Below are 24790 nucleotides of genomic sequence, written 5' to 3'. Positions count from 1 at the left end.
GTTTCTACTAAAATATCGAGTCCAATTGTTTCATGTTGAGTTTGCCTTACTTCCAAAATAGCATAGAGATGTACTAACAACCATAAAGAAAATGGAAGTCATTATTGGAGCACAGAAGCACTATGCTGGATTATTATAAATGATTGCCATTTTAGGATATAGTGAATATCATAACTAAGTCACACCTCAATCCTTATAGTGGATGTGATTAGTATGAATTAATTAAATACGAAGGAAGTCAGCAGTATTAACAAGGAGTATCAGCAATAAAATAGATAATGCCAACAATAAAGTTTCACAGGTAATATAAGCTTTCCTCATCAATTTTTTTCCACAATGGTCAAAATATTGTAAAAGCAGGAAATTTTGTATCACTTAATTTCTCTTTCTCTTACTGGTTTAGTTAGCATGAATGTGCTTAAGTCAGTTAAATGATCACCAAATGGGTACAAGCAATAAAAGGAAGTAAATCATGAGTCTGTCTTATCAAGAACTGAACAGTTGACTGCACCCAATTAACTGTACTGTGTCAAAACTTAGCTGTCAGTAAGTCTGTTTAATGTCTTTTAATCTAAATTATCTATTAATTAGAGATACTATATTTTCAGATGCTCCTTGATCACTTCATAAAACAGGAAAGCCATTTATAGATTACTTTTGTAGACCTTTTAGGAGAAATATGCCACACTATTGAATTCTTATGAAATTTTTTATGATGATGCTAATGATCAACTACAGTTGATTCACTTTGTGATAGTATAGAAATCAAAAATTTCACTTTCCTTTAATGCCTCCTGGTCACTATACCATTGTTTTAAAAATGTCATCCTTTTACATGAGCATGTTTATATACATACTACTTAACAATGTTAAGATGAGTTGGTATATAAGACACATTCGTATTTTATAATGAAACTTAAATTGAGCATTTGAATTGGCCGTAAGTGTAAAGGGGATATAAAATATATTATTTTATTCAAGTAATTATAGTATCTGCAGTACTGGAATCTAGTGGCAAGGGATAAATTTTGAGTATATAGTAATATCCTTCTAACCCTAGGGAAGTAGGGAGGAGAAAAGAAGCATATCTTTATTAAATGCTTACCATGTTTCAAGCATCTGTTCTAAGTGCTTTTCATGCATTATCTGCATATACTATCTTATTAAGTGCTTTGCATATATCATCTTATTTATTGCTTCAACAACTTAATATGTAGGCATTATTTATTATGTCTATTTTATAGATCAAGATACCGAGACATAGAGTCATTAGTAAGACAATATTAATCAGTGGTCATTAGTAAGATTTATATGAGTCAGTGTTCAGCCAGAATATAAACATAAGCAATACAGACACTCATATTTTTCACTCTTAAGGAGTATGTCATACTGCTTTGCTAAATAAATAAATAAATGTATGCATGCATGCATGTTTGTAAAAGGTCTTTTAAAAAGGATATATCAGAATTAATACTGATAACTAGCAAGCAAGCAAATAAACCAACAAACAAAACCAGTTCCTTTATGCAAAGCAAACTTATTAATATGTGTGGAATTATTAAAGTACATAGCATTGGAGCAAGATGGCGGAGGAGTAGGAGACTTGGATTTCGTCTGGTCTCAGGAATTCAGCTGAATAGGGATCAAACCATTCTGAACACCTACGAACTCAACAGGAGATAGAAGAGAAGAATAGCAACAACTCTCTGAACAGAGAAGCGACCACTTACTGGAAGGTAGGACGTGCGGAGAAGTGAAACCGAGGCGATATTCGGGAAGATAGACGGCGGGGGAGGGGACCTCCCTCGGCCACTTCTGGCAAGGGATAGAGCCACGGAGCACAAAATCGGAACTTTTAGAAGTCGGCTCCGCTGAGGGACGTCGCTCCAGTGGCTAAGCTGAGGGTGGAACCCTCGCGGGACAGTGTGGTCTCAGGACCCTCGGGCTCACAGAAAGACCGGGGGTGCCTGAGTGCAGCAGAGCTCCCAGGTTATCAGAGCGGGGAAGCCGGCTGCAGAGATGGAGCCGAGGCACGGGCTCTCAGCTCGGGGTTGCCATAAACTGTGATACGCGGCCCAGTCGGGCCACTGCTCCTCCAGCAGGGACCCAACAAACGGCAGATCCGGGGAGACTCCCCTTCCTCCCCGGGGAGGAGCGGTGCCGGAGCGCACTGCAGAGATCTGCTGGGTTTGGAGACTCCACACGGGGTCGGGTGCCAGAGATAAACGCTCGGGCACAGGCCGGGTGAGCGCGGAGTGCGGCTGGAGACTGGGGACACGGAGTGACTGACTGCTTTTCTCTGGGGGTGCACTGAGGAGTGGGGCCCCGAGTTCTCAGCTCCTCCAGGCAGAGGTTGGAAGGCCACAATTTTCACTCTAGTCCTCCAAAGCTGTACCGAGAGCTTGCAGGGAACAAAAGCTCCTGAGAGCAAACCTGAGCAGCTTGCTTATGATCAGCAGGAACAGCCAGCAAGCCAAGAACAAGTTTACCGATCAAGGAGAACGGGAGAACTCCAGCGCTAAGGGAATACTGCACATACAATTCATGACTTTTTTACCATGATTCATTAGTTTTTCAAAGTTAATATTTTTTTAGCTGTTTTTTTTTTGAATTTTTCTTTTTCCCTTTTCCAACCAACATCTTATCAATCCCTTTTTTAAAAAATTTTTTTTTATTTTTCATTTTTAGAGTCATACTTTATCCCTTCATCGTAGTTACCCTTATTTTTGACATATATATATAAGTTGTTCTCTCTTTAAAATTTTGAGATACAGTTTCTTCTAACGGATCAAAATATACCCTAAATCACTAGCGTACGGATTTGTTCTAGTCTCCTGCCTGATCACATTCTCTCCCTTTTTTTTTCTTTTCTTTTTTTTTAAATCTCCTTTCTTTTTTCAAACAACTTCTTATCTTATCAATTCCTTTTATAAAATCTTTCATAATTTTCATCTTTACAGTCATCTTCCATCCCTTCATTGTATCAACCCTTATTTTGTACATATTTAAGTCTTTCTTCCTTTAAAATTTTAGGAGGCACTTTCTTCTAAGAGACCAAAATACGCCCAAAAGCTAGTGTGTGGCACTGATCTATGCACTAGTCTGATCACATTTGATCATATTCTGTTTTTTTTTGTTTTGTTCTGTTTTTGTTTGTTTTTATCTTTTTCTTTTTCTTTTTTTTTCCTCTTTATTTTTTTCTTTCTTTCTCTTTCTTTTACCCTGGTTTCAGGTCTTTTTGTATAGAGTATATTTGCTGGGGATGTTGTTAACCTGTTAGCATTTTGTTCTCTCATTCATCTATTCTCCTCTGGACAAAATGACAAGACGAAAAAAATCACCCCAGCAAAAAGAACGAGAGGTAGTACCATCTGCCAGGGACCTACTCAATACGGACATTAGTACGATGTCAGACCTAGAGTTCAGTATCATGACTTTAAAGATACTAGCTGGGCTTGAAAAAAGTGTGGAAGTTATTAGAGAAACTGTTTCTGGAGAAATAAAAAAACTAAAATCTAACCAAGTCGAAACCAAAAAGGCTATTAATGAGGTGCAATCAAAAATGGGGGCACTAACTGCTAGGATAAATGAGGCAGAAGAGAGAATCAGCGATATAGAAGACCAAATGATGGAAAATAAAGAGGCTCAGAAAAAGAGAGAGAAACAACTACAGGATCACGAGGGCAGAATTCGAGAGATAAGCAATACGATAAGACGAAACAACATTAGAATAATTGGGATCCCAGAAGAAGAAGAAAGAGAGAGAGGGGCAGAAGGTATATTGGAGCAAATTATAGCAGAGAACTTCCCTAATGTGGGGAAGGAAACAGGCATCAAAATCCAGGAGGCACAGAGAACCCCTCTCAAAATCAATAAAAATAGGTCAACACCCCGACATCTAATAGTAAAACTTTCGAGTCTCAGAGACAAAGAGAAAATCCTGAAAGCAACTCGGGAGAAGAGATATGTAACCTACAATGGTAGAAACATTATATTGGCAACAGACCTATCCACAGAGACCTGGCAGGCCAGAAAGGACTGGCAAGATATCTTCAGAGCACTAAACGAGAAAAATATGCAGCCAAGAATACTATATCCAGCTAGGCTGTCATTGAAAATTGAAGGAGAGATCAAAAGCTTCCAGGACAAACAAAAACTAAAGGAATTTGCAAGCACAAAACCAGCCCTCCAAGAAATATTGAAAGGGGTCCTCTAAGCAAAGAGAGACCCTAAAAGCAGTATAGATCAGAAAGGAAAACAGACAATATACAGTAACAGTCACCTTACAGGCAATACAGTGGCACTGAATTCATATCTTTCAATACTTACCCTGAATGTAAATGGGCTCAGTGCCCCAATCAAAAGACACAGGCTATCAGATTGGATTAAAAAACAAGACCCATCAATATGCTGTCTGCAAGAGACTCATTTTAGACCCAAAGATACCCCCATTTGAAAGTGAGGGGGTGGAAAACCATTTACCATGCTAATGGACACCAAAAGAAAGCTGGGGTGGCAATCCTTATATCAGACAAATTAGATTTTAAAACAAAGACTGTGATAAGAGATGAGGAAGAACACTGTATCCTACTTAAAGGGTCTATCCAACAAGAAGATCTAACCATTGTAAATATCTATGCCCCTAACATGGGAGCAGCCAATTATATAAGGCAATTATTAACAAAAGGAAAGAAACACATTGTTAACAATACAATAATAGTGGGGGACTTTAACACCCCCGACTGAAATGGACAGATCATCTAAGCAAAAGATCAACAAGGAAATAAAGACTTTAAATGACACACTGGACCAAATGGACTTCACAGACATATTCAGAACATTCCATCCCAAAACCATGGAATACACATTCTTCTCTAGTGCCCATGGAACATTCTCCAGAATTGATCACATCCTAGGTCACAAATCAGGTCTCAACTGGTACCAAAAGACTGGGATTATTCCCTGCCTATTTTCAGACCACAATGCTTTGAAACTAGAACTCAATCACAAGAGGAAAGTCAGAAAGAACTCAAATACATGGAGGCTAAAGAGCATCCTACTAAAGAATGAATGGGTCAACCAGGAAATTAAGGAAGAATTTAAAAAATTCATGGAAACCCATGAAAATGAAAACACAACTGTTCAAAATCTTTGGGATACAGCAAAGGCAGTCCTAAGAGGAAAGTATAGAGCAATACAAGGCGTTCTCAAGAAACAAGAAAGAGCTGAAATACACAACCTAACCCTACACCTAAAGGAGCTGGAGAAAGAACAGCAAATAAAGCCTAAACCCAGCAGGAGAAGAGAAATCATAAAGATCAGAGCAGAAATCAATGAAATAGAAACCGAAAGAACAGTAGAACAGATCAATGAAACTAGGAGCTGGTTCTTCAAAAGAATTAACAAGATTGATAAACCCCTGGCCAGACTGATCAAAAAGAAAAGAGAAATGACCCAAGTCAACAAAATCATGAATGAAAGAGGAGAGATCACAACCAACACCAAAGAAATACAAACAATTTTAAGAACATATTATGAGCAACACTATGCCAGCAAATTAGACAACCTGGAAGAAATGGGTGCATTCCTAGAGATGTATCAACTACCAAAATTGAACCAGGAAGAAATAGAAAACCTGAACAGACCTAGAACCCCTAAGGAAATTGAAGCAGTCATCAAAAATCTCCCAACAAACAAAAGCCCAGGGCCAGATGGCTTCCCAGGGGAATTCTACCAAACATTTAAAGAAGAATTAATACCTATTCTCCTGAAACTGTTCCAAAAAATAGAAATGGAAGGAAAATTTCCAAACTTGTTTTATGAGGCCACCATTACCTTGATCCCCAAACCAGACAAAGACCGCATCATAAAGGAGAATTACAGACCAATATCCTTGATGAACATGGATGCAAAAATTCTCACCAAAATACAGCCAATAGGTTCCAACAGTATATTAAAAGGATTATTCACCATGACCAAGTGGGATTTATCCCTGGGCTGCCAGGTTGGTTCAACATGCACAAATCAATCAATGTGATACAATACATTAACAAAAGAAAGAACAAGAATCATATGATCCTCTCAATAGATGCAGAATAAGCATTTGACAAAATACAGCATCCTTTCTTGATCAAAACTCTTCAGAGTATAGGGATAGAGGGTCCATACCTCAATATCATAAAAGCCATCTATGAAAAACCTACAGAAATATCATTCTCAATGGGGAAAAGCTGAGAGCTTTCCCCCTAAGGTCAGGAACGCGGCAGGGATGTCCACTATCACCACTGCTATTCAACATAGTATTAAAAGTCCTAGCCACAGCAGTCAGACAACAAAAAGAAGTCAAAGGCATCCAAATCGGCAAGGAGGAAGTCAAACTCTCACTCTTTGCAGATGATATGATACTGTATGTGGAAAACCCGAAAGACTCCACCCCAAAACTGCTAGAACTCATACAGGAATTCACTTAAGTGGCAGAATATAAAATCAATGCACAGAAATCAGTGGCATTCCTATACAGCAACAACAAGACAGAAGAGTGACAAATCAAGGAGTCGATCCCATTTACAATTGCAACCAAAACCATAAGATACCTAGGAATAAATTTAACCAAAGAGGCAAAAGATCTGTACTCAGAAAACTATAAAATACTCATGAAAGAAATTGAGGAAGACACAAAGAAATGGAAAAACGTTCCATGCTCATGGATTGGAAGAACAAACATTGTGAAGATGTCGATGCTACCTAGAGCCATCTACACATTCAATGCAATCCCCATCAAAATAACATCCACTTTTTTCAAAGAAATGGAACAAATACTCCTAAAATTTGTATGGAACCAGAAGAGACCCCGAATAGCCAGAGGAATGTTGAAAAAGAAGAGCAAAGCTGGCGGCATCACAATTCTGGACTTCCAGCTCTATTACAAAGCTGTCATCATCAAGACAGTATGATACTGGCACAAAAACAGACACATCGATCAATGGAACAGAATAGAGAGCCCAGAAATGGACCCTCAACTCTATGGTCAACTCATCTTCGACAAAGCAGGAAAGAATGTCCAATGGCAAAAAGACAGTCTCTTCAACAAATGATGTTGGGAAAATTGGACAGTCACATGCAGAAGAGTGAAACTGGACCATTTCCTTACACCACACACAAAAATAGACTCCAAATGGTTGAAAGACCTAAACGTGAGACAGGAGTCCGTCAAAATCCTAAAGGAGAACACAGGCAGCAACCTCTTCGACCTCAGCCTCAGCAACTTCTTCCTAGAAACATCGCCAAAGGCAAGGGAAGCAAGGGCAAAAATGAACTATTGGGATTTCATCAAGATAAAAAGCTTTTGCATAGCAAAAGAAAGTCCACAAAACAAAAGACAACCGACAGAATGGGAGAAGATATTTGCAAATGACATATCACATAAAGGGTAGTATCCAAAATCTATAAAGAACTTATCAAATTCAACACCCAAAGAACAAATAATCCAATCAAGAAATAGGCAGAAGACATGAACAGACATTTTTCCAAAGAAGACATCCAAATGGCCAACAGACACATGAAAAAGTGCTCAACATCGCTCAGCATCAGGGAAATCCAAATCAAAACCTCAATGAGATACCACCTCACACCCGTCAGAATGGCAAAAATTAACAAGTCAGGAAACGAGCAGCTGTTGGCACGGATGCAGAGAAAGGGGAACCCCCCTACACTCTTGGTGGGAATGCAAGTTGGTGCAACCACTCTGGAAAACAATATGGAGGTTCCTCAAACAGTTGAAAATAGAACTACCCTACGATCCAGCAATTGCACTACTGGTTATTTACTACAAAGATACAAATGTAGAGATCTGAAGGGGTACGTGCACCCCAATGTTTATAGCAGCAATGTCCACAATAGCCAAACTGTGGAAAGAGCCAAGATGTCCATCGACAGATGAATGGATAAAGAAGATGTGGTATATATACACAATGGAATTTTATGCAGCCATCAAAAGGAATGAGATCTTACATTTGCAATGATGTGGGTGGAACTGGAGGGTGTTATGCTGAGTGAAATAAGTCAATCAGAGAAAGACATGTATCATATGACCTCACTGATATGAGGAATTCTTAATCTCAGGAAACAAACTGAGGGTTGCTGGAGTGGTGGGGGGTGGGAGGGATGGGGTGGCTGGGTGATAGACATTGGGGAGGGTTTGTGCAATGGTGAGCGCTGTGAATTGTGCAAGACTTTTGAATCACAGATCTGTACTTCTGAAACAAATAATGCAATATATGTTAAGAATAAAAGAAGAAGATAGCAGGAGGGGAAGAATGAAGGGGAGTAAGTCGGAGAGGGAGAGGAACCATGAGAGACGATGGACTCTGAAAAACAGAGGGTTCTAGAGGGGAGGGGGTGGGGGGATGGGTTAGCCTGGTGATGGGTATTAAAGAGGGCACATTCTGCGTGGAGCACTGGGTGTTATGCACAAACAATGAATCATGGAACACTATATCAAAAACTAATGATGTAATGTACGGTGATTAACATAACAAAAAATTTAAAAAGTACATAGCATTAATGCAACTTTTATGAATATAGATAAGTAGCTAACCACAATATAATATAAAATGTAGTTAGAGGAATTAATCAGTAAAAAATGGTATGAAGAAATAATGAAGTAATAAGTTTGAAAGAATTAGAATATTATGCTCAAGTGTGCAGTTAAGGACACTTTACTGAATATTAAAAAGAAAAAGAAGAGAAATACAGTTGACCCCTGAACAATATGGGGTTAGAGGTGCTAACCCTCCCACAGTTGAAAATCTTTATAACTTCTGACTCCCCAAAAACTTAACAGCTAATAGCCTTCTGTTGACTGGAAGCCTTACTGATAACATAAACAATCAATTAATACATATTTTGTATGTTATATGTATTACATACTGTATTCTTACAATAAAGTAGGCTAGAGAAAAGAGTATGTTATTAAGAAAATCATAAGGAGGAGAAAATTTATAGTACTATACTGTATTTATTGAAAAAAATCCATGTATAACTGCACAGTTTAGACCCATGTTCAAGAGTCAACTGTATATTTGTATAATAATCAGCTACAATCTGATGGTATAGCAATGCTTTCTTGGAGTTTGAGCTGCATTATATTAGTAATAAAATTGGATTTAGGTAGTTAATGGGAATAATCCAAAGACTCCCTCTAACGGGCCTATAACTGTTTGAACTACTATGCAATGCAAAACTCCCATTACTTGTTACAATGCTTTGTGTGCTGTGCTTTCTGCTCTTTTCTTGTGTCCTTTAGTTTGTATTGCTAGATCTTTCAGCTTTAACAATACACTGCATTCAGGGTCATATTTGGATACTTTTAAAGAGTGGTAAAATGTACCCTATATACTGACAACATGGTTTATGTACATTTAAATAGATTTCAAAACTAAGTTCTGTCTGTTATTATTTAGATTATAAAATAATTAACTGATTTGGCAAATGTTCATTAATCTGTTGGTCATTTGGGGGAAAGCCTAATAATGAATGGGATTGAATGAATTGAAGCATTTCTGAACTGCCAGACACTATAAACTAGATTTGGTCTATGTGTTAAAGCTGTGGAAACATGCCTGGATTTATTACTTGGAAGCAAAACTGAAAATGATTTGCACTTTTATGATGATGTTGTAATTGAACCAATGAGAGTTCGCTCTTTGGTGAGTCACAGATACAACAAGTGGAGTTGTCACACAAAGGAAACTTTATTTACAGCAAATGCGGAGATCATGGGGAGTAACTTCTAAAGTCGTGACTCCCCAGCAAAAGTCAGGGTGGTTGGATTCCTTTTATTTAGGGTTCCGGTGAATATTTAGAAAGGAGAACCTTGTCATCATATGTAGAGGTGGGCATAAGGTTGCAGGCACCTTAAGGAAACCTGCCTATACATACATTGTGTGTTATGTTAATGAGGCTTGTTGTGTTCCTCCTTGGGCGGATATTTTAGCATGATAATGAGATAGAGGTTACTGTCCTTCACTACATGGTGGATTTGCACATGTGTGAGTCCTTGGTTAAGCTAAAACTGGTGTGCGTGGTCTGGGCCTCCAGAGCTCTTCGCCAGGGCAGTCATGAAAGCTTGAGGGTGTAGTTTCGGTTTCCATCAGGGGATGCTATGCCTGTTGGGTCTTTTTGGCCTGCGTTAAGTGAGAGAGAAGCTAGAAAGAACTTAAGGAAAAATGTGGGACAAAGGTCAATGAGTACAAGCAGGTGAGCAGTAAAGGTCAGGTCTTGGGTTTAGCTGGTGACGTTGTCATTCTGTAAGCCATCAAGTTTCAGATCTAGAGTTATTTTCTGTCTCTTCCTATCTCCACTTCACCCCCCGCCCCCCACACACCCTATGCTGATGTAGGAAAGACAGTAGGGTTCGAAGCTGATGGCCAAGAAAGAATTCTTGAGATACCTTGGTGCAAAAAGGTGGTTTTATGAAAGCACCGGGACAGGACCCGTGGGCAGAAAGAGCTGCACTGGGGTCATGAGCAGTGGCCCATTATATACTTTCAAGCTGGGAGGGGGTTAGAGATAGCGGAAGTCTCTAAGGAATTTTGGAAGCGAGGTTCCCGGGACCTTAAGAAGGCTGGCTATTGTTGGGAAAAGGTCATTTATTGCTGTCTACTAAAACCTGAGTCATGAGACCCTGCAGATGTAATTGCTGGGTCATATGCTTGGCAGATGACTGCCAGCATGTATCCTGGGGGCTAGAGATAAAGGAAATTTCCAAAGGAATTTGTATATGTTAAAGTGGACTTACAGTATCTGGGAGTCCGGCTAAGATTGCCTTTTGCCCTTAGCAAAGTATTAACATCGAGGCAGCTGTGTCCCTAGAGGAATGTCACTCTGCCTGTTTCAAGGACTTGTCAGTGGGCTGTAAGTAGTAAGGAAATTTAGTAATTTCTTTTCTGCCTTTGTTCCCACATGACCTCCATGTGCAAGTATAGTTTACACCAAATCCTGTCACTTTTCTCAGCACTGTTCCTACCACTTGCTACAACTGTAGTTTGAGTCTTAACACTTGGCTTCTTATTAACCATTAGAGTCTTCTGATTGATCCAGGTTCCAGATTTTTCCTCATCCCTCAGTCCATTCTGCACACTGGTACCTGAGTAATCTGAATGAAGCAGGGGAGCAAGGTTCTTGTTTCACAGAATCAAAGAATGAATCTCGCGGACAAAGGAGAGTGAGCAAAAAGATAGAGTTTTATTAAGCAAGGATACAGAAAAAGCTCTCACGAGTACGAGGGCTCCCAACCAGGTTGCCAGTGAGGACTTTTCATCTCTGGCCTTTTATTAGGACTTTCCAGGAAACTTGCTGGTGGTTAGGGCAGTGGCCTGGAACTAAACATGACGTTTGTATATTGTGTGAGAGTCTTTGTTTCTGTGACATCTATGATCTATAGATACGTATTGCTAGGTCTGGTTAATCTTCATGGCAAACTTTCCCTTTGAGGCCTGATTAGTTTTTGTGGTTATTTTTATTTTCTGTGGTTATAATTTAATTTGTAGAAAAACATTTCAACCCTAGTAACTGGGATAAGGTGGTCTAAATTTTCCTGATCTCTGCCTTTGTTCTGTTTCAGTGTCTGCATACCTGAAATACCTTCAGAGCCTAGTTGGGGCCCCCATTCTTTCCCTACCTAAAAGTCCCATCCTTTCTCTATTCATGAATGCACTATTCTAATGGTATCCCTGCATTGCTAAAAGGCTCCCGGTTGCTTCTGATTACCCTAAGGCAACTTTTTTGTGTGTTTGTTTTTGCCCAGCCAACTGGACCTTTCACCATCCTGGCTCTTCATCTTCAGTTCTGCCCCTTACTTGAGGCCCACTCTTTTCTCATTACATTCTTGCCTGATCTGTTCTCTAGTACTGTGTCAGGAAGGAAAAATAATTCTCCCTCTACCCTTCAGGGTTCTTGGCTGACAACCCTCTGTAATGAAAAAGACAGAGTAACAGTAGAAAAACAAATGAAAATTTAATAACATGGTATATCTCTTGTAAAATGCCAAGAAAAAAATGAGTAACTCCCTGAAATGGTCCAAACCTTATACCATGTCTAGCTAAAGACAAAAAATATTGGTGGGTGGGGAACCAGTTATGGGAGGGAGGTTTTCAGGCAAACCATGTTAAAGAGGGCATGGTTTATGCAGATTGAAGTCTCTGCCTTCTCCACTAAGAAGAGTTCCTAGAGATTTAGTACCCCCCCTATACTTCCTGTATCCTTACAAATGGAAATTTTTCTTATAAATGTAAATGTCTCCTACAAAGGGGTAACTTCTAGCGTGGTTTTCGGAGCTTCTCCTGAGTTGGCTGCTTCTCTAAAATAATCCTTCTGCCAAAGAGGCATATCTTGGGGTCAACAGAGCCAATTCTGTTCTTTCACTGGAATTGTAACTGAACTCAAGGGCTTCACTGCCTGGGGTGCATTAAATTGAACACAACCCAAAGAAGTGTTGAAAGTGAAGAACTTTTTATTACTTGTTGCAAGTGAGGAGCTGGAGACAGCTGTCAAAGCACTGTCTCCCCCTGGGGTGAGTACTGGAAGCTTTTATTCAGTGTATTGGGGGTGGGGGAGGCAGCTTGCATATGTACTACATACACATTAAGGAGTTATATGTATTCTCTTATTTAGGCACTTTGGTTCAATTGCACGTGCCTAGCATGTCAACATGCTAATACATGTATCTGTGTTCAAAAAATGGCAGAAAACCCCACCTATAGGAGTAGATCTGAGTTTTATAATGAACTAAAGGTAACTACAGGACAACTTCGGGGGGGCTTCTGCAGGTCTTCAGCTCCAAAATGGCTCAGATAAGGCTATCAGGTGAAAGAAACACCTACTAAAGGGCCAACAGATGAAACCCCTAGCTGGTGTGGTATCTAAATGGGGAATCTCTTGATTGGATGGGGGCCCCGAAACGTGGGCTGACTACTGGGTGGAAGCTGGTGGCTTGGGAGGTGCAAGAATTCACCTGAAGCAGGACAAAGGAGATAGAAGTTTATCGAATACATTGCAAGGGAGCAGTGACCAGAGAGAAGAGAGGTTATCTGCAACAAGCCAGTAGATGGGGGCTGTTTTTCAAGGGGGAAGATGAGGAGGTATGGCGACATATGGAATTCTGTCTTTTTTGATAACTGTGCCTGGTTGTAAGTAGCCCAGTTAGGGCCTACGGATATTGGGAGGTAGGGCTCCTGATGGGCCTGTCTATTCAGCCTGGTGGGATCTGAGGGCCCTTTCTACATTCCTTTGCTCTAGTCTGTTTGCCTAAAAGTGGCCGCTACAGCTGGGTGTCCCTTTGGTGGGAATGGCTGTTTTTTTGCAAAACAAAACATACTCCTTCCCTGCTTTTGTCCCTCTCCCCTCTCTACCCTTCTCTTCATAGATTTTAGCCCTCAGATCTGAGTAACTTCTCATTGCATCCTGGCTAACAGAACATCCAACTCTCTTCTCTCCATGATCGGGTTCCTACTTGGCTGTCAAGGCTTACTGCCTTTGGGAAATGTTACCCTGACTATCCTACTCTCCAGTGTGGGCTTTTTTTTTCCTTCATGAGACTTACAGCACTCTCCCCTTCTTTTATTTTTTTAAATGGAATACACAGTTTTTACATTTGTGACTTGTTGGGCATTTGAAAATTTTATTTATTAAAAACTTTAAACAACATTTTGTTGGCCTTCATTTCTGTCCATCCTTCTTAGAGCTTCTCGTGGACTGGTTCACTGTTCAATTTAGGGAGATCTTTCACCTTTTCTTTTAGGGGATTCGAATCATATACAGACTGAACTAGAGGGTGTGTCTCTTCCTGAAATACTTCCATATTTTCTTGACTCATATATCCAGATGATGTTGGAACTCTTATTTTATTGGCATGTGAAATTGCATTGTATTTATATTTAAATTCCTAGGGAGCATAGTAATCTAGAATTGGAACATCTGGGCTATTCCTGACTCCGCTACTTACTGACTGCTTAAAACATGAAAAGATCAACCTCCTATATGATTAGGAGTTTCTTTATATGTGAAATGGAGATTAATAACAGACCTTTCTTTTCTTTTTTTTTTTTAAATAACAGACCTTTCATTTTGCAGGGTTATTCTGAGTCCTGAAAATAAGTGTAAGATTATACTTGAAAATAAGATTCATCTAGCTGTACATCAGTGAACTTTATAATCTAATATACTTAACCTATTTTTAGATGCTTAATATATGCTAATATTAACTAAAGCAATAACTCATTCATCCTCAAAACTACTCTGTGAGGAGGACTAGTACATGCTAGCAGTGAGGAAATGGGAGAGCTTAATTAATTGCCCAGTCCCAGGTAATCAGTGGCAGTCATGGAATAGACACCTGGCCATGTGGCTTGGGACCCGTCCTGTGGCCACATCTCACAGCCTCTCTGAGCTGGTGTTGGCTAACCACCACTGCTCTGTGCTTTCACAGTTTGCCTCCTCAGCCCAAAGTTTACTAGGTTCAGAAGCATCCAAAATCAAGCCAACTGTGAATTCAAATCCTGGAACTTCATTCCATGTTTGTTGTAATTTCAAAAAGAAAAAGAAAAGAAAAGCAATGTCTTGCTTACTTGCAATAACAGGCCTGCCGTGATAAAAAGGACAAAGGGCTTTGCATACTTGCAGGAAAATCACATGCTAAAATGAATGCATATTGAGCTTCTTTTACTTACTGTTGGAGGTGAGAGAATTCGATATTTCAGCAATGAAACCAATGTAAATATGATGTACAAAATATGTAGTGTAAAGACAGTTTGAGAACTTATGAGCTTTAATCCTCTTATCTATTTTAGGACTTTCTGGGACAAGTGTTTTGTACATTGGGGGAGATTGTTGGTTCTCAGGGAAGTCGCCTGGAAAAGCCAATAGTGTAAGTATTTTTTAATCCAGAAAAAGAAATGTTAACTCTTCAGTTTTCATTTTGGTAGTTTGGAATTGATGAATACATGGTTGGAGACCAAAAGTGGGTTTGAAAATCTCACTGAGTTTTCTCTTCTAACAAATAGTTTTGACATGTTTGTAAAGAATCGTTTATATTTCAGCTGTCACAAAAATGTTCACAAAATGAAATGAGATTCAAAAAAGCAAATGTATTGTTTTCCTTTTGGGTATAGTATTACTTCTTAGGTTTTAAGAATTAAACGTTTTGAAAAAGAGACTTTCCTTCTTTGGGCCAGGGACTATATGGAGCACCATTCTTTATACCATATGCTTAATAAATGCATTTTTAGTGATTGAGATTTTAATAATGATTTTTATTACAAAATTGGCCTGTAAAAAAGAAAGTAAGTGTATAAATGTTAAGAGAAGGCCGTATCTCAGAATTATGTATTCTTCCTTCACTTTCAATCACTGGGATCATGTTTCATTTTCAGATCAGTTGCGTGGAGTGATCCTATTGTCTCCAGTTCCAAATAAGACAGAAAACTAATTCCAGATATTTTTTCTTAAATCTTACCCCTCACTGTCCTCCTCCTTCTTCTGCTCACCCCATCTCAATTATTTGGATTCAATTAACTGTTCATAAAAATCAAATGATCTAGGAAGAATACTGAGAAAATTGCGGTGCTAACCACAATATCCAAACGCTTGGTGAATTTTGAAGTGTATATCTTCAACATTCTTTTAAGAATCTCAGACTCATAAAATAAATGTGTCAAAACTCTCTAAATCTATTCACCTTTGACATTCAAATACTTGAAATGTCCAAGGCATCGTTTGTCACATTATCTGTATAAAATTGAACTTTATGCTTAGAGTGTTCTTCTTAGGCTAATAAGTCTATGAATTCTCACTTCTTTTATTTAACTTGATTTTCTTAGAAAATTATTACTGAGTGCCAGTTTGAAGACTTTCGCATATCAATGCCTTTTTAACATTTCTTTCATGTGTAATTTGTTTTCATATCATTGTAGGATTTGTAAGCTTATGATTCAAATATGTTTATGCTCACTTTAATATGTGAGTAATGAGTAATCCGTAAAGAAAATGCAAATATTTTATTAAGTATATATAATTGTTATTGTATTGTTGAGTCTAATGATTTAGGCCCATGAAAATTCTTGGAAGATCACTAAATCACTCTTTTTGCTGAAAAACAAATCAATCATATATACAATACCACCTTAAAGATGCCTTGAATAGTCTTTGAGAGAAAACAAAAACAATTAAAATATAGAATTCTTATTTCAGAGCAACAGAATATAGAGATTTTTATGGAATTTGCACTCATATTTTTAAATTGGTCATTTTACTGGTTATTTTTATCTGGTGTTATTTTCTCCATAAAGGGAAATTATAACTCTAATTTCAGAAACTCCTAAATTACATAGATTTTTTTTTTCCAGTAGAAAATTATTTTTATGTTAATCTTGAAACATGTTGAAAAATTGACATTATATTGGTTGGGGTGTGTGGTAAGTAGAATATAGTGTGAGATGTGGTTGTTGTTCAGCCGATTCAACAATTCCCGCTAGACAAGACCAACAAAAACACACTCAGGGTAAGGGGTGAAGATATCTAGAGTCATGATTATGCAAACGCTGGGAGTATTTGCTGGCAGTTGATTTATGATCATCTTACATAATCAGGAAAGATGAGATGCCCTTTAGATTTTTCCTCATTCCTGCTGAGGATGGGGTGGCATAATTGAGATAAAGCCTGTTTAGGCCACATGAAGCTGTTCTAACTACCTGCTTTGCTTCATCTATAGGGTCTTTTGTAATTTAAGCAAGTTTATTGAAAGTGTTGATATTGTATCTGTCTGATTGACAAAGGCAGAATTCATTCAGTTTTTTAAAGTATATGTAACTAATGTTTTATTCAACCTTTGACCTTACTGGGCAATCCTCTCAGGCAAATAAATATTAAGAAAAGGGTTAAAAGGTAGGCTTACTGCTTGAGCAGTGAGAGGGTGGGTTTTTTTTTTTTTTTAATTTTAAAGTAAATTTAACTAGGCGGGCATGTGTTAGTATTAAATGGGAAATGAAATGTAGAGCTTCAGTGTAGCAAAAAGATTGGCAATGAAAGAAGCGAAGAATAAAACTGTAAGAACTGCAGTGTGTTGGCCAATTACATGAGGGAAACCCAGTTAGATACCTGAGATGAAGAGAAAAGAGGAAAGAGATGAGAGAGGGAAATCAAATAGGTGAGACTAATCAAAAATAGGAGAGTAAAATTGAATATAACAACCTTGCCAGTGGAATGATATTTTTTATTTATTAAAGCACCCAGTAATAATACTCATGTGCTCTCACCTGAGCAGTCACTCCATCCCAGGTGAACAATGGGAAAAAAATACATTTTGTTGTAACCCACCCACCATCTTGTTTGAGAAAATATTACCTTTCATTAAAAACACCAACTTTGACAGAGTCAAGTGTTTAGAGAAGGGAGAACATGTAGATGAAAGAACAAGGTCCATTGGGCTGAGCATGCTGTCTTGGGCTCTTGGAAGTTCAAGTGCTTGGAGAGAAGGTGCATCTTCTGTTCAAATGGCATTTTACTCCCCTACCTAAACCTCAAAATGAAAAGCAATGAAACTTATTTATCATTTTTGTTTAAAAGTGTAGTGTGGTTGAGGAAGAGAGTGAAATGTTTGCATGGAAGTTTTATCTGCCCATAATGTCAGAGTAGCCCTTCAAATCAGCTGGTCCACTAGATGGATACTTTCAGATTCCACATGCATCCCTGTTCACTGACATTTTTTCCCATGTACTTGATTTTTTAAACCAATCTAATAGACAGATGGTGGGGAGAGATGGGGAGGTTGGAAGGCATGGGATACTTCAGTGGAGGAGAGAATGGTTTTGGAAGAAAAGACAGAGTCAGGGAGAATATCAGAGATGATACAAGATCAGGGAAGTGTTTTCTCACAGGAAACTTGATGACAAACATAACTTCTAAAGGAAGATACCATACATAATATGTAAATATAGTGGAATATATTTTTTGTTTTGTTTTGTTTTTAATATGGTGGAATATATCAAAGCATGGCAGAAACAATGAACTTCAAATTGGGAAATAATGGTATTTAACAGCTAGCTCTTAACATCTATTTCTCACAGTCCCCTCTGCCTCTTCCTGCCCCATCCCCTCCCCCACTCCCATCCAGTGAACCTGCCCTGGTCAGGGCTTAGCTATCTAGTTAAAGATAACATTGTAAGATAAATGGTCACTAAACATCACACTGTTTTGACTGGTTGGTTCCTCGTAGCTGGAGATAGAAACAGAATTTGTACACTCTCCTGTTGCAGCCATTACTTTAGCCAGTGTTAAGGAGTTGGAGGATTTTTCCTATCTGGATGGGTCTAGGCTTTGGAATTGGAGCACAGGACACCTCCTGAGGTAGATAATCCATCTGCAATCAACAAAATTGACGCATCCCGAATTTAAAAAGTCTCCCTGTGTCCCAAATGTTATTTATCTTAAATAGCATTATCCAAGTGATTTAGGGCTTATTTACCAATTTGTTTTAGATGAGAGATTTATTTTCCAATCCATTTTCCATTTAAATTTTAAGTTATTCAAAAGATTCCATTGTTTTCTTCCCTTTAAAAGGCCTAATATCTCCTCAGAGGTAAGCTTTTAAAAATGATGGTAACAGTAAAATTTGGAGATTTAAAGCAGATATACTAGAGCTTTAAATTATTTATTACTAACCAAGCCTTTGAAAATTAAGTTATATTTATTACAAAGGAAAATGGATTTCTACTACATAGTCTCATGCTCTGTTAAATACAGAACTTGAATTTAAAATCAAGTCTTATTTTCTGTGCTTCAGTTATTGTCACTTTAAAAAATAGATTTTCTTATTTTATTATGAGAATAAAAATTATTTTTTAATATTTTGTAGGAACTTAGGTGACTTTTTTGGAACTGATGTTCAAGAATTTTTAATTTACTTTTTAATAACAGCTTAAGATTTTCATAATTTCTAATAGTCTGTTCTGTCAAATTCAAGTTCTAAGCAAATTTGGATTCCGGTTTTGAGCAAACACATTTTTCATATCTTAATTCCATCCAACATTTTGGTCTTTTCCCTGAACCCTCCTAAAATGAGTCTTGTGCTATTTAATTTGTCTGCAACATTTACTGTGTCTTCCCATGACTCACCGGCTCCACTCTTTAGATCGTCCCGTTATTATTTACCATTATACCCACTCAGTGGTGTGTTTTCTCATGCTGGGAGATTGTATCCAATTTTCTGCATGATGCTGTCAGAAAGTCTTACTTCTTCTATCTTTAGGCAGCTTAGTGATGGATTCAGTAAAGCCTTCCAAAATGCTAGAATCAGCACCAGTTTAAGAAAGATTGCCATTCTCTCCTCCGGGAGGAAAGCATTTATTATGTTCATCAAGTAATAGACCTGTTTGTTCCTGTTTCGCACATCCAGGCATGACTGGTTCTGTATAAAAGGATGGGGTGAGGAAGCAGGGACTGGTTGTGATTAGAAGGAAGATTCTTACCCTGGAGAGGAGGTGGGGGGACCTCCAGGGGTAACTGAACCGACAACTGTTTTGGCTAAGGGAAAGATTATGTTCTTTGTCGGGTGGCTATAGCCGCTTGTGATCTAGGCAGTCAGTAATGGGTAGGATAAAGGGAGAGACGCACCCAAGAGAGATTAGTGAACAGTACCTTGAAAAGAGTACAGGGACAGGGACTCAGAGGCAGGTGATAAATGGAAGACCAGCTTGCAGTTGACTGATGGACACCAGGATCCCAGCTCTGACATAGGGCTCAAGGACACAGCATAGTGGGTGCAGAAGTTCAACAAGAGAAATGTGGGGAGAACGGAGCAGAAAGGAAGCTGGGGAATAAGGCAGAAGCAGAGGGCTTGTAGGGGACTTGAGGCAGAGCCTTAAAGGTTTGCCTTAAAGATCTGATTCAGATGTGGCCTGATTCTGAAAGCTATGCTGTGGCTGTGGGTGCATTTAGATCAAGTCGGTGAGAGAAGGAATGGGAGGAGGAAGAAGAATAGGAAAAATGATTAGTCTTGAAGGTGAGAAACGTAAACTTACAATTAAGCAGAGCATGCCTTATCATGCAACTTTTTGTATATGAAAATATAGCCAACTTTGGGGGAAATTTTGACCTTCAAAGTCATCTTGACTTTATTAACTTCCTTGCAAATTAGATTGATATTGTTATACTCCCTGATTTATTTTATTGGAAAGAACACTGGGCTGGGAATCAGAATATGATACTTTTAGTACCATCTCTGCTGCTAACTTGCTAGGTAACATGACAAAATTTGTACATCTGTATTATACTTTTATATCTGTAGTATGAAGAACATAGTCTAGAGATAAATAGCCACTGTAACAGAGTTGGTGGTACATGAGCTTTGGGGGCAGTCAAATCTGGGATCATAATTTATTGGGTATATAATTTGAGAAAATTGGTTTAAATTCCTGAGCTCTAGTTTCCTCATCTGAAACATATGAATAATATACTTTTAAGAGAGTTGTTGTGAGAACTAGAAATACTTTATATATTTTTGTCATGGAGGACACTGGAATTTAATAAGCACCCAAATTGTGGTTATTATTGTTATTGTTGCTATTAAATATAGCCGGTGTCTTTTAGGAAAGACTTCTTAAATGGAATCACCGAATAATCTCTCCCATCTCTCCCTCCCTCCCTCCCTCCCTTTTTTCTTCCTTTCCTTTCTTCCTTCCTATCTTTCTGTCTTTTTGCTTTTGTGTATTTATTTTCCTTATAGAAGCGTTTAGCTAGGAATTCAGCAAGGTTAGATAAAAGACAATTTTGAGCCAAACTTGATTACATTTATGTAAATTGTTAAATGTCAACCAAATATAAATATTAAAAATTATTTTGTCTATTCTCAGTATAGAGCTGAAAAGTCAAATTATGGGGGAGTTAAATTTCTGCTTCTCATTAGTTTGGGTTTTACAAGATAGTGTTATTTTGCTGGAAATGTCCTGAATTTTTAGAGCATTGCCCATGTTCATATGAAATTGCAAAATGTAATCTAGAGTACAGTATCAGTTAAAAATTATTTTTCTCTCATTTGCAAAGATTCCATTGATGTGTATACATATTAGTAATTTTTATACGCTTCTAACACATTAAAAATTGAACCACTGATTGCATCTTAGAGAGATGTTGAATGCTTCATGGATCTGGTATAAAGAACTTATCAACCTCTGATAAGAGGAGAGTCTATATGAAAAAATGGTGTGTTCTCTTAAGACCAAAAGTAGAAGCAGTTTTAGTACATTTCCTTACATATCTTGCACAAGATTATGAGTCTTCCATATAACAGAAACTTAGTAAATGTTCAACTGGCCCACTTTCTTACATTCATTTGTGGATCTGAGCTCATGCTCTGGAAAAAATCTGCAGAGATATAATTGTTTAACCCAAAAGAGCAGACTGTGTATACAGCTGCAAGCTCCCATACTTCTCTGCTCTACTCAGAAATTCCAGTAGTTATAGGTAAAGACATATAAATGAAGAACTAATCTGGATAGATAGGCTTGAAAAGGATATGGCCAGTCATGAGAGATATGGGTAAGGTAAATACATTTTTCTCAAAATTGTCCTTAATATCATCATCAGAGACAAGCCCCAGATTGGTTATCTGTTGTTCTGATTTGGATGTTATATTTCCCTGTTCGAAGCTTGTGTACAAGTAACTCCTTCAGGCATCCAAATTTAAAAAAGAAAAACAAAAGGCAAAATCATTTTATGTCAGTGCTTATTATATAGACTACATTTATTGCCTGGATTCGCTTATTTTTCTATCAGACACAGCCTCAACCTGGTGCTGCAAGGATTAAGGATTCTTTTTTTTTCTTCTTTTAATTCATTTATTCCACAAATCTTTACTGGGAATACATAATGGACCAGAAACGATTAGGGACTAAGCATGCAATTATGAAAACACAGAGTTGTTCCTGTCTTCATGGAGTTAATCATCTATTCATTAAATGAATAATCACACAAATAAATATAATTGCATATTGATATAAGCCCTGTGAAAATTAGAGACTGGCTTAGACCAGAATATATAGGTCTTTTTAGTATTCGGATTTTATCATAAATGCAGTGAGAAAAATCATGATTTTTGTTCAGAGAGTTCCTTCACTTCTGTGTGCAGAATGGTTGTGTGTAGTTACCAGAAAGATTAGTAGGTTAATTACTGTTGAAATAATGTAGTTCAGAGAAGACAGGAGTTTGAACTAAGAAGATGAGGAGGAGTAAGCTGATTAAAATATGTTTTTAAGATCCATTTCACAAGGATTAGTGATAGGCTGATAGTCTTGATGAAAAAGATCTCAAGGAAGACCTTCAGATTTCTTGCACAAGTAACTAATGGATGGATTTATCATTTTCTGACAAGGGGAAGATCATCCATTTCTGGGCTTTCCACAAGTGAACAGTGTTTTAGGAAGAGATGAGTCATTCTATCTTTGTATTGCTGAGTATAAACATTTGGAACAGTATTTTTATTTATATTTGTCTAACCTCATTGAGTTGGATTGAAAACTGATGGAAAATCTTAACTGAAGACAGGAAGTGATAAGATATGATCTGTGTTATTTTGGAGGATGGCTTCTAATTAAATAGCACCTACCTTTGTTGAATCAACATTCCTAGTGTCACTTAGTTTTAATATCAGATAAGTTTCTAAAGGGTTTCCCTTTGTATAGACAATGTTTAGAAATTATGTTGGATAAAATCTTTCAGAGAAATTACAGGTTTCTCTACAATGAAATTCATTGTTCCTTTCTTCTTTCTCCCCTCTTAGGTTTAGCATAATTTGCTGATTCTGGGACTCAGGAGGCAGGCTAGGAATATTAGTTCTATAGTTAAGCAAACTAGTAGGTGAAGAAAGACCTTTATAGGCCAAACTTGGAATGAGCATCTTGGTTGAGCTCTAACCCCCTGATGAGATGAATATTTGGAACAAACATTTGGAGATTGCCTCTGCTCCTGTACATAACTCAATTAGTTCTTGTCTTCAAAACAATTGAAAGGGAGCAGTGAACTTTTAAAAAATAATACCAGTGGCTAACTTGACTGAATCCTTATAATGTGTCAGTCACTGTAATACCTGCTTTACACCTAATGACTTCTTTAATCCTTGCAGCACCATTATGAAGTAGATACTAATTATCCCCATTCATCAGAGAAAGAAACTAAAACAAGGATTCTGGAGAAACCAAGCTTCAAATGTGCTTAACTACAGCATTATATTGCCTTCACAAATGAATATATTTATGTATGGCTTTGAAGGAAATTTAATTTTTAAATTTTATTTCTTTTTAAAAAGTATTTACTTAAAAGTCAAGAACATCTCTGGAGGATAAGAACTTTTAAGAGACCCATCTTGACCTAGGTCATTTCAAGGATGCAGTTCCTTTGCACTCTCTCTTGCCCACACAACTCTTATGCAAACGCAGTCCAAGGTAAAACTGTTTTCCTGAGGTATATAGGGGTCATCTCCAGAAAAGTTTCTGTTTCTTGCTTCCATCTTGGGTCATGAAGACTTAGCTTCTTTGGGCTACACCGGGCCTCCGTAGGGTGTGCTCTTAACTCTTGTGTTTCCTGTGATTACTAAGAGGAAAACAGCAGGCCTGGAAGTGAGAAGAAGGATGGCTTTCCTGTGCTAGCCAGTCTCCATTCTAGGGGGACTGCACCCATTCTCCCCGTGGTCAACTAGGATGACACACTCTTCTCCAGGGGTAGCATTAAATTTTCTAGAGCCAACACAGTCTAAATAGGAAAACTATTGGAAGGAATTTTTAAAATAAATCCATATCTAGTTTTGGAAAGAGGTAAATAAGTACATCAGATTCTTTTTCCTCATCTTCTAGAAAATCATCATTCTGAATTCATAGTGTGTTGACAAGTAAAGAGCACCATGTACTCATCCTTTCTGGTCATTTCTTCCATTTGGCAATGCAGGATAACATGCTTCCATTTCTAAAAACAAGCTTCTCTGGTGCTTTCTTCTCTTTGAAAGTTCAGGGAGGAGAGATTAAACATATTGTTAGTGGTTTTAATTATTTATGTATGTATGTATGTCTATATGTATGTATGTATGTCTATATGTATGTATGTATTTTAAAAAACGTTCCTGAATAATTAGCCTTGATTGGCCCATGGTGCCATTTTAGATACAGGCAGATCCTTGCAATGCAGAATCTTGCAATACCGGCTGCTCTGGAAATAAATTCTAGTAAGTGAAAAACCTCAGTAATCTTTGCAACTCACTGCCTGTTTTGATACCAGTATTGATTAGACCCTCCCAGTAATCATGGAGATAAATTGATTGAATCTCAACTCTTTCCCAGTTTGAGTTAACTTTGATGAAAGACTCTTAAGCATGGAGAACAGTTTAGTAAACTGACATTTTCAAATACATCTACATTCCAACATATATTTTTAGTCATTTTCGTGAATGTATTCAGTTTCTTTAGTATAAACATACCGCTTTTAGCTAACTAAATTGTTAGCTTCTCCCAACATTTTATTAAAGTTTCTTACCCTCTTCCTTTCATACTATTTTTGTTTGTTTTAAGTTCCCTATTGTCCTTTCTTAAGCAGGTCCACTTAAAAAATAATCAAAGGAATACACAGTAGATGTTCCTGCTCTGTCCTTATTAATTCTTCTGTTCACCACGACATACTTGGGTTCCACAGCATGCTGGAGCAAAGCACCTGAACAGCCTCCTAAAATTCAGTCAAGATCCTGAATGCTTTTCCT

The 24790-nt window shown here is 37.8% G+C and overlaps 1 protein-coding gene across 1 annotated transcript in view; it reads left to right on the top strand.

Annotated features, from left to right (window-relative positions):
- Positions 1 to 24790, top strand: part of CPNE8 (copine 8) — a 224197-nt gene that overhangs the window by 73849 nt on the left and 125558 nt on the right. The window contains exon 6 of the mRNA XM_028113255.2: positions 14847 to 14923. Within this exon, the coding sequence (XP_027969056.1) occupies positions 14847 to 14923 (77 nt within the window). The remainder of the gene's footprint in view (positions 1 to 14846; positions 14924 to 24790) is intronic.

The sequence above is a fragment of the Eumetopias jubatus genome, unplaced genomic scaffold (assembly GCF_037043125.1).
Source record: "Eumetopias jubatus isolate StellerSeaLion01/CBP00866 unplaced genomic scaffold, mEumJub1_p1.0 scaffold_8, whole genome shotgun sequence".
In the NCBI taxonomy this organism is placed as follows: domain Eukaryota; kingdom Metazoa; phylum Chordata; class Mammalia; order Carnivora; family Otariidae; genus Eumetopias; species Eumetopias jubatus.
Note: the sequence above shows the minus strand (reverse complement) of the source record. Positions and strands in the feature narration are given on the sequence as shown.